The sequence below is a fragment of the Antechinus flavipes genome, chromosome 6 (genome assembly GCF_016432865.1).
Source record: "Antechinus flavipes isolate AdamAnt ecotype Samford, QLD, Australia chromosome 6, AdamAnt_v2, whole genome shotgun sequence".
Classification (NCBI taxonomy): Eukaryota; Metazoa; Chordata; class Mammalia; order Dasyuromorphia; family Dasyuridae; genus Antechinus; species Antechinus flavipes.
The window spans coordinates 248,587,250-248,598,815 of NC_067403.1; the positions used below are offsets into that span (position 1 = coordinate 248,587,250).

The 11,566-nt window shown below is 32.7% G+C and overlaps 1 protein-coding gene across 1 annotated transcript; it reads right to left on the reverse strand.

The window, feature by feature from the left end:
* Nucleotides 1-4,308: 4,308 nt before the first annotated feature.
* LOC127540216 (olfactory receptor 5B12-like) lies at nucleotides 4,309-5,235 on the reverse strand. The gene has a single exon (XM_051964825.1). The coding sequence runs from the start codon at nucleotides 5,233-5,235 to the stop codon at nucleotides 4,309-4,311; it is 927 nt and encodes a 308-aa protein (XP_051820785.1).
* Between the last annotated feature and the right edge of the window lie 6,331 nt (nucleotides 5,236-11,566).

Consider the following 11,566-nt stretch of genomic DNA (forward strand, 5'->3'; position numbering starts at 1 on the left):
TTTTCATTATATTATTTAAGAGAAATCACAGTTCAGAGAAATTAATGTTTATCTAACATCAGGAAAATCATACAATTGGCACTAATTGCATGATTTTGAACAATTTTTTTTCATCTATCTAAGCCTCAGTGAGCTAAGCTGTAAAATAGGGTTAATAATATCTCTGATATTTGACTAATAGGGGTATTATGAGAGTAAATGGAGAATATATGTAAAACACATTATGAATTGTTGACTTGAGCTTTCCAACTTTTTTTCCAGTTTTTCACTCAAGAACTTTATCCCACCTCCCCTCACCTTTACCATGCAGAAGGGACTCCTATTTTTAACTTATGCCTGTTCTATATATCTCATTATTGGCTGCTACCACTCATCTCAGTCCTTGAACACTAAGCTTTCTCAAATCCTAATAATATTAGGTCTGGAAAGCATTATCTAAATTTCATTAATAATAAAAATTACATCGTACAAATTCATGATCTTTTTAATGCAATATCCTCAAGAAAAAAAAAGGAAAAATCTGTTCATATAGGTGGAATAAATAAGCAAGAAAATAAAATAAATCCTCCTACATCATAAGGGCCAAGAATAGAAAGCTCACAAGTCATTAAAGGAAAAGATGTGATTGTATAGGTGGAATAAACAAGCATAAAAATAAAATAAATCCTCCTACACCATGAGGGCCTAGAACAGAAAGATCACAAGTCATTACAAATCTTTGCTTTGGCTGTTGTATAAATAAATAGCTTTCCCTGTCCATGGTCTTGACTGCTAGCAGAGGGTAGTAATTGTTATCATGTACTATGTTTCATTTATAATAAATAAGTAAACTTAATGAGTTCATATAATAATGTGTTAGGCTGAGGTTACTAATATGTGTCAATAGAGGAACTTGCCACTAGAGGTATATAAACAACCTCTCTCCATTTATAACTGTACTTAAAATGCAAAATCTTAGGAGGATAATAGATAATTTTCTACTGGTCTTCTGTTTTATTTTTAATATTTAATTCATTTTGAACTTAAATACAAAAAGGAAAGTTAAGAATGTTTCTATATATACAGAAGAACATAAAGAAAAGTGGCAGCTAGGTGGCACAGTGAATAGAGTACCAGCTCTGAAGTTAGGAGGACCTGAGTTCAAATCTGGTCTCAGACACTTAACACTTCCTAACTGTGTGACTCTGGGCAAATCACTTAACCCCAATTGCCTCAACAAAAAGAGGGAGGGAGGGAAGGAAAAAGGGAAGAAGAGAAAGAGAAAGAAAGAGAGAACATAAAGGGAAAATTCAATATGAAACCAAAAATTTTCATTTCAAACTGTTTATTTTTTAAATTATGTAACAAATATGTCACATTATTTTCAATGCTACCTTGATATTTTTGCTTCCTTCAGAGTTTTCTTTTATTCTCTGCTGTACTTTTTAATTTAAATTACAAATGTTATATATGTACATATACTAATGTGTATATATATATGTTATCTATATTATACTTTATTTATATTTTCTCTCCTTCCCTCTCTCTTCCCCCATATAATTAAACACGAACACACAAACATATTTTGTAAAACCAGACTATATATCTATTTATCACTTCTTTCTCCAGAGTTTCTTCTCATTTCACTTGGCTTAGAATGCTCCCCCTTTAAATGCAGCCCAAATCTATCTTAATTTACATAGTAATATTCAATTGCATTTAGAAACAATTCTTTTAGCCATTCCCAGTTGATGAACATCTATTTTGTTTCCGATTTTTTGTTACATTCTAAAGATGCTTGTAAATATTTTGGCATACATGATGATTTTCTTTTTGTCAATGGTTTCTTTGAGGTATAAACACAGGAAGTTTCTGCTTCAAAAACTTGAGAATTTTAATCATATTATTTGCCTAATTCCAAATCACATTCCAAAATTACTATACCATTTCTTAGTTTACCAACTATTTATGAATGTGTCTAACAACCAACAGCTCCTCTAACATTGAGGCTTGATAACTTTCCTAATTTGTATCTCTGGAGTTGGATAGCATCTTCCTTCATAGATGCTTTGTAGTTGGTTTGAGTATTTATGATAATACAACATGAATTAGTCATTCAAAGTTGCTCTTGAGATAATATTTCTATTTCTATGTATACTGTCCTCTTGGTACTGCTCATTTCATTCATCATTATTTCATGTAAATCTTTCCATATTTTTCTTTTCTTGTTCTTTTGACAAGGAAATCAGGGTAAAGTGACTTGCCCAGGGTCACAGCTAGTAAGTGTCAAGTGTCAGGCTGGATTTGAACTCAGAGCCTTCAAACTCCAGGGCTAGTATTCCAAACACTGTGCCATCTACCTGCTCTTCCATGTTTTTCTAAAATCAACCAGCTTACTATTCATCATAGCACAGTAGTATTCTATCGCCAAACACAACTTGTTTAGTCATGCCCCAATTGAAAAACATCTATCTTTTTGATCAATATGATAGGTGTAGAATAATATCTCAGTCATTTTAATTTGTAATTCCCTAATCTATAATAACTTAGAGCATTCTTTCATACTATAAGAGCATTGAAAAATTTCTGTTCATAACATTTAACCATTTATCAAATTATGGAGTTACTTCTAAAACTATAAATTTGACAAAGGTGCCTATATAGTTAAAAAATGAGACTTTTATCTGAAAGACTTTTTCCATTGCTTTAAACCAGCTTTTGTTTGTAAAAAAAAGAAAGTTTTATAATTATGTTCATATAGTTACTGGTTCTGTTTTGACAGGTATATGTTCAAGTGTATTATACTGTCGATAGCTATTTTAAATGGGGTATCTCTTACTATCTCTTCCTGCTGGGTTTTGTTGGTGATATCTAAAAATGCTAATAATTTATATGGATTTATTTTATATCCTACTATTCTGTTAACATTGTTAATTAGTTTAATCAACATTTTATTGTATCTTTAGGATTTTTCCAGATATAGCATCAAATAATCTGCAAAAAATAGTTTCTTACCTCATTTCCCATTCTCTGATTCCTTCAATTATTTTTCCTTTTATTGTTAATGCAAGCATTTCTAACACAATATTGAATAATATTGGTGACACATTAAAAAGACACATAGTATCTTTTAAAATTAAATGTATTTGAACTTAATGGTTGCTATCTCTACTCATTTTTTGCATCAGCAAAAACATAATAAATTTTACTCCAACCCTTTATTTTAAAAACTCTACATATCTTTCTAATCTTTAATGTGTTTCTTATAACATATTAACTTCAAATTTTAATTCATTCTGCTATTTTTTCATTCTCATTCATAGTTATTGCTAATTGAGTATTTCCATTTCCTCTATATTCTCTCACTATCATTCTGCTCTGCTTTCACCTTCCTCTTCTTCATAGATCTGATCTGCTTTAATCTATACATAGTTCTTTTTTATAATGTACCCAAGCATCTAAGAGTCTCTCCCTAATCCTCTCCCCCACTCTTCTAATTCTTAATTTATAATCTTTTCTAAAAATCTCTTCCTTATCTCTTTAACCTTTTTTCTTTAAAGATTTAAAAACTTTTATGCGCTTTTATAATGTATATAGTGTTCCCTCTTTAACCCATTTCTAATGAGCTTAGATTTTTAGCACTACTAAAACTTCACCCCAACTTGCTTCCTCTCTCTGTATCATTTCTTCCTTTCCTGCCTCATTCTAATGAGATAATTGCTCCTTTTTATCCCTCCCCATCCAATTGTTTTTAGAATTACCACCATCCTACTTGGCTCAGCTCAAACATTTTTTTTTCAAAATATTTAAGTAAGGATTACAGTCTTAAGATTACTAATAACATTTTCACATGCAATAAGTGAACAGTTTGACTTTTTAATATAATTTCCATCAAAACTTTGAGAAAAGTAATACCTTGATGATAGCAATCCCCACCTGAGTCAATTAACCATGGTTTACCCAGACTCACATGAAAAGAAAATGGCAGACTCCTAAATGCTGATGTGTTAAACACATCATAACTTTCAGTGGTAAAGAAATTTTGTTAAGCTCTTCTGAAAAGATGAACAGATATTAAAACTTTTAAAGTTTCTTCAGCCCAAAGTTTTAGTGTCAAAAACAGCCATCTTCTCCACATAGCTAAGTAATTGTAGATCATAGAGTCAGATTCTGGAAGCTAGTGAGGGAAGATGTTTTCTAAATTCAAGATGGAAAGAGAGATGTTAGACCTATGATGCATAGATAATGAAGGCTGTGTCAACCTATTGTAAAGATCATGATGTAGAAGAAAAATCGTGAATGCTTTTCTCTTAAATTAAAAGGAAATACTTAAGACTTTGTCTTTTCTATGATTTTCCTAAAAGCATTAGTGACTTCCTTATTCCTCAGACTATAGACCAAAGGATTCAACATGGGAATTACTATGGTGTAGAACACTGAAGCCATTTTGTCTGTGTCCATGGAATGCCTGGAGCTGGGTTGTAAATACATGAAGATTATTGTACCATAGAATATGGATACAGCTGTGAGATGGGAAGCACAAGTAGAGAATGCTTTCTGGTGACCCTCAGCTGAATGCATCCTCAAAATGGAAATAAAAATTAAAAAGTAGGATTTAAGAATGAAAAAAAGGCCAAAGAATACACTGAAACCTACTGCAAAGAAAACAATTAGTTCATTAATGTAGGAGACAGAGTAGGAGAGAACCAAGAGGGGTGGAACATCACAGAAAAAGTGATGAATCAAGTTGGAATTGCAAAAGTAGAGGCTGAAGGTGTTTCCTGTGTGAATGCAGGCAAAAAGAAAACCACAGATATGGCAACTACTAACCAACCAAGCACATACACTGGATGTCATGATGGTAGTGTAATGGAGGGGCTTACACACTGCAACCTGGCGATCATAGGCCATAGCAGCCAAGAGATAGCTTTCAGTTGTTGCAAAGTAGGCAAAGAAAAATATTTGTGCAGCACATCCATTATAGGAAATAATTTTGTCTCCTGGGAGGAATCCAGCCATCACTTTAGGAGTAATGGTTGAAGAGTAACCCAAATCTACAAGAGAGAGGTTACTGAGGAAAAAGTACATAGGTGTGTGAAGACTGGAGTCCCCCAGTATCAGAATCACCAATCCCAGGTTCCCCATCAAGGTGATGAGATAGATGATGATGAATATTATAAAGAGGGGGACCTGAAGCTCAGGGGCATCTGTTAATCCCACAAGGATGAACTCCTTCACTTCTGAGCAATTCTCCATAAAAGTCTTGTAGGGATTTGGAAGATTGACCTGGAACAAGAAAAACAGAAAAACACAGAAAAGATCATAGTTTTTATTGTTCTTTTGGGATCGTTATAGAATCCTATTTTATATCATATGAAACTACAATATTTTGTTACAAAAATTATGGAGTTTTGACATATTGATAAAATGACAGCATACTAATGTTGCTATTATGATTTTACAGCACACATCATAATCAGTCCTCTTAAACTCATTAAGATAACTACTGAACAGGTCCTTAATCCCTATAACTCCCATGATTTCTGTCTTTTAATTGTCTCCAGTCACATATATCGTGGCCATGCTATTGAATTGATCCTCCCTCCAATTCAATGACCCAGAACTCTGAAATTCCTCTTCAATACATCCTACTATCTTTCCATGACATATTCTGCTTTACTTTCCCTTTCCCTACATTTATGCCTTATCATAAACATCAGTTCCTATATTCCTACCATTTTTCCAATTTTATTTCCTTATCCTCTTCATAGGATTGAACTGATGATTAACTGCTTCATTGATAGTCCTCCAGCTATTCTGGAACTCCGTGCTCCATTGTCTTTCACCAGACATTCCAACTTAAAAATTATACTCACTGTTTATCTTTAAAGGTCCAATGAACATGGGGCCATAAAGGTCCATAAATATGCTGACTAGGCTATCTGTAGAAATATGATATTCTCTTATCACTTGTATCTTCCCTGGTCCAAAGGAATCCAGTTATTTTCTCCATTAGTTCTTTTTTCCTTCTCTCCTGTATTATTCTCTTCCCTCTTGAATCAGCAAAGAGAAATATCATTGCTCTTGATTTCTTTCTTCCTTCTTCCACACTCCAAACCTCTCATCTAGATTCCCTGTTCCTGCCTGCTTTGTTTGTCCCTATCTTAGAGGAAAAAATGGATTTTCCCACTCCTAAAGTTAATCTCCTTATGTTTGATCTTCTCATCTTATTTTATCTCTTCCAAAAACATTAATAATAAAATTCAGATAACACTATTAGTTTAGGAAAGTTATTTATTAATATTTCTTCATTTGATCTTTAGGACAAAACAGAAATATAGGTATTATACCCATTTTACAGAGGATGAAACAGAAATAGAGATATATAAGAGATTTGAGAAAAGTCACCTAAGAAATATCTGATATCTAATTTGAGCTCATTTCTCCAATTCTAGGTCATATATTATACCCATCTGAAAACCTCCAAGAGTCCAAACACTACATCATTATGTTGGTTAATTTTCTTCCTTTTATATAATTTTTCATTCCCTATTATTTACAATAATGCCTAGGTTGTGCTAATGTTTAAATTTCATCTTTCATGCAATTACAATTTGATATTCCTAAATTTCTCTCTGATGTTTAGTGATATTCAGTAGATCACATATATAAAATATGAATGTCTCTGTTTCACATTCAATACCCTTCAAAAACTCTCTCCATCCTATTTTCCTGAATTGATTTCTCATTATTCTCCATGTCCCCATGTGTCCCACATTACAGACAGGTTCTACATTCATGTCTCCATCCTTGATCTCTCATCTCCCTGCTATGTGCCTTTGTATAAGTTGTTTTTCATGTTTCTAAAACTCTTTCTTTTCAACACTTCCTTTTAGACTCCCTTGGTCCCTGAAATAAGCAATTCAACTGTCACTTCCAATAGTCAGAACTTTCTCAGTTTCTCTCATTGTTTGTGTTTCTCATTTAAAGAGTTTACATTTCCTTCGTGTATGTTTTCTATTGATTTATTTGTAAAATATCATTTTCACCTGTACAATATAAAATCATTGAAGGTGGGAAATATTTGTGTTTGATTGCATATGTGCATTTGTGGTGGGAGGTTGGGCTATTTTCAGAGAAAAGCACAGTAACTGGTACAGAGTCCACACTAAATATAGGTTTGTGAACTGAATCAATTGCATGAATAAAATCAAACACAAAAACTATTGGCGAGGAAAACATTTTAAACAATAATGAAGATAAAATATTTCTACATAAAGTCTTAATAGATTCATTCATTCAAAACTAGGAGTGGTCTGAAAGTTCACCTAGTCCTATTCCTTCATTTATACATGACTTAGCCAAAGCATACAAGAATATAACATTATGTGAACTATGGTACTCTGGTTCCAAATCCTTCCCTCACAAAGGAAGCCTGGTGTGTGAAAAAGACTATAGAACTATAAATTTAGAAAGTCTTGCTACTCCCATAATTTGCCCTAAAATATTAGATGTATCTCCATAAACAGGAATTCAATTGCATTGTCTGTAGGCTAAGAGAATAAAGCCATCTGGAATTTTTTCATGTCAAAAATGTACAGTGTGATCTAGGCAATAACAATTCTTTAAGTCAGGGACAAATCAAAGGGAAGAATTTTTTACTAAAAACAAATATATAGTTCTTGCAATAGACAGAAAAGATTTTTTTTAATTCAGGGTTCATCATTCTTTATTTTAAAAAAAAGCTTTTAAATACTTGAGTGAACAATAATAAGCATATGAAATAATAACAATTGGTCGTATGACAAGATTATTCAACTTAGGATGAGAAAACCTGGGTTTGCATTCCAATTCTGTTCTTTATTACATGTGTCACCCCAAGCAAGACCCCTATCATCTCAGAATCTGTTTCCTCAGATATTAAACTAGATATACTTTTTTCATTTAATCTTATGATGTAGGACATAGAAAAGTGGCAAAGAGAATAGAAGAAAAAGATTTCAATCTAGATGAAATGAATTCAAACTCTGTTTAAGACAATTGTCACCTGTATGACCATGGACACATTACCTAACATCTCTCACTCAGCTTTAGTTTCCTCATCTCTAAAATGGAGGTAATAGTAGCATCTACCTCACAGGGCTATTGTGAGATTTCAAAAAGTACAGTGCCTTGTGAATTTTGAAGTTCACAATAAATGCTAGTGACCAGTATCATAAATTTGAATGTAATAACATGAAACATTATGGAGATAGCAGTTGCAAATCTGTAATTTTAAATCTTTTATCTTCTCATACCATAAAGTTAAGGATACCATAGTTTTCATTCATGTGGCATTCATATAGTAAAACTGAGTAGAACCTGTTACTAATTTTCTAATAGTCAAGACCTACCTGAGTCTTTTAGGATGCTGACAAGATTTTAAGGGGGAGAACTAAAGAAATATCTTCATTGCAGGACAAATCTTTATCCAAAGAGAAGAGGATTTGTAGAAACTGTTCCTGGCTTTGGCTGCTAAAAACTCAGAATTTTTCACGTCATGCTTTGTTGTTCTCAGCTGTTAATGCTCTTTGGATCCTGGTGATAGAAAGGTCAATAAATGATCTAAAGAAATGCAGAACTGTTTCTCATTTTATTTAAAACTGAAGGATGACAACAACCAAAATCATATTTATCTAGTGGACTTTAGCCCAAACTAAGACAAAAGACTTTCTGTGACTTTGGGTCACAAACTTTGCAGTAAGGTTTTACAAGAATGGACATATTGGTGCTCTTAAAACACAAAGGCTCTTTTGAGGACACCCAGAGCTCCTTAGTGTGTACTTTTGAAAAGTGCATAATAGTATATGCAGATCTGTGGAGACCCAATCACTATTACTGAGGAAAGTCATAAGTGTATTCAGATGCAATTGTTAGGATTTTTCCATGGTACACAAAGAACATGGCTGCTCTCAGGAGATTTAAGAAATTAGGGCCATGAGTCTCAGCAGGCCTAGACCTGATGGAGCCAACACATGGACAACTGGGAAATAGGCAGGGGATGATAGAAGTCCCTTAGGGTCTGGGCACAATTTCTGTAACAGTGTAGCTTCCATTCATTTGCCTCTTAGAAGAAAAATGTCTGATGGGAAAGGACTGATATATCCAGAGATTTAGGGGCTTGATAGATTATTATTATGATGCAAGAAAAAAAGAAAAAACTTGAAAAGAGTCAGCAAATCATTTTAAAAATACAAAAAAATGGAAGGAATTTCAGGAGGGCACACTGAAAAGTGGTACATTTATTACTAATTAAATATAATAAACACCTTACAAAAATTAACAGCTTTGTGTTTGGTTTTCTTCTGTTCCCGTGTGTATTGAAATATCAGCCAATTACTATTTATTCACCTCATAATAAAAAACAAAATGTAAATTAAAAAGAATAAGAAAATATCCCCTTACATATATTCTAAGTAGGTTTCAGCATACAGTGATTTTTAAATTATGGCTGAGCCTTCAGAACCCCATTTGGAATTTTCTTTGCAAAGATACTAGAACAGTTTATTATTTCCTTCTCTAGCTCATTTTATAAATGAAGAAACTAAGACAAAAAGAGTTAGATGACTTGCCCACATAGCTAGTAAGTATCTGAAACCAAATTTGAACTCGGGTCTTCTTGACTCATACCCAGAACATCATGCACTATTCCACCTACATACCATATTCCAAGTTGTCAGTTCCCCAAAAAACTAGTCATGTATGAAAAGGGAGATGAGAAGATAACTCAGTTACATTTATCCATTCCATTGCACTTTTCAGTAATTTCCCTAATCCTAATACTCAAGCCTCAGAGAAAGCCAACCCACATTCACTCATCCTGTCTTAAAGTGATAGGTTAATCAATTCTAAGACTACTGATTTTTAATTCTTGCAGTTCAGGTTGGATTTTGATCTGATGAAAGTCTATTCAAGTTTTTTTTTCTTTCACCCTTCTTTACTTCTGTGGATTCTTCATAAGAACTATTTTTAAACATTCAACTTGAGAATCACTCTCAGATATGACAGAGACCTCAAAGGTTATTGACTATGGTCCATACTTGGACAAGAATATTTAGTTCAATGTGGTGGAGATAATGGAGGTACAATTTGTTATCAAATATTAATCTAATAATATGGTGAAAAGCCACAAAACAAAAATGGTTGGGGAAAAATATTTTTAAAATGTCCTGTAATATTGAAGGATTATCATCCCCAAATAATGTGAGAAAGATTAGACAATTTACATAGTCAAAAAATTAAGAAATAAAATTAGCATGTTGCTAATTTCCAGTGCTCTACATCCTTCCCCCTTCTGCTTGAGAACTGACTTAAAGGTTATTCAGAAAGATGAATTAAAAATTTATGAACTTCAGAAACTCTCATGAACTGAGGAGTAATGAGAAATTCACTACATTCTTATAAAATTCAGATCCATATTGGAACTGCATATTCAGCCATTGGAAATTTTCTTATGTGTTTTATTTTTTAAAAAATTCATTAGTATTTTATTTTTTCAAATACAGCTAAAGATAGTTTTCAACACTCATTTTTGTAAGACTTTGTGCTCCTAAGTTTTCTTCCTCCCTTACTTCTCCTCTCCCCAAGATAATAAGTAATCTGATATAAGTTAAATATGTGCAATTCTTTTTAAAAAATATTTCCATATTTGTCATGTTGTGCAAGAAAAAAAATCAGACCAAAAGGAAAAAAAAATCATGAGAAACTAAAAGTTTAAAATACATGCTTTGATCCATATTCAATATCCATAGTTCTCTCTGGATGTGGATGACATTTTCCATCCTAAGTCTATTGGAATTGCCTTGAATCACCTCATTGTTAACAAGAGCCAAGTCCATCAGAGTTGATCATCACATGATCTTGCTGTTGCTGTGTACAATGTTCTCTGGGTTTTATTCACTTCACTTAGCCTCAGTTCCAGGCTTTTCTGAAATGTACATGCTCATCATTTCTTATGGAATAAGATCTTCTTGGAATATAGCCAACAGTGACATTGCTGAATCAAAAAGTAGGTACAGTTATGTAGGCCTTTGGGCATAGTTCCAAACTACTTTCTAGAATGATTGAATAATTTTACAACTCCACCAATAATGTATTAGTGTTTCAGTTTTCCCATAATCCTTCCTACATTTAACATTATCTTTTCCTGTCATCTTAATGGTATGAAGTGGTACCTCAGAGTTGTCTTATTTGTATTTCTCTACTCAATAATGATTTAGAGCATTTTTCATATGACTGTCAATGACTTTAATTTCTTCATCAGAAAAGTTCCAGTTCAAATTCTTTGACCATTTATCAGTTGGGTAATGACTTGCATTCTTAAAAATCTCAAACTTTTTAAATGTCACACAGCCCTTATTTCAGTTGCATGCTAATATTTTGTTCTCTGTTCACATTTTGTGGTGAGAGGCAATGACCAAAATGAAAAGGGTTTAGGACATTCCAGGTGGTTGGAAGAAAAATACCTTCTATAGAACACTGAATTTGATATTTTTTTGTCAAGGAAGTAAGCCATTCATTCTTAGAAATTTTAAAATTTTAGAGTGTA

Excerpts from the sequence above, each read along its gene's own strand:
- LOC127540216 (XM_051964825.1), bottom strand. The coding sequence starts at position 5,235 with ATGGAGAATTGCTCAGAAGTGAAGGAGTTCATCCTTGTGGGATTAACA.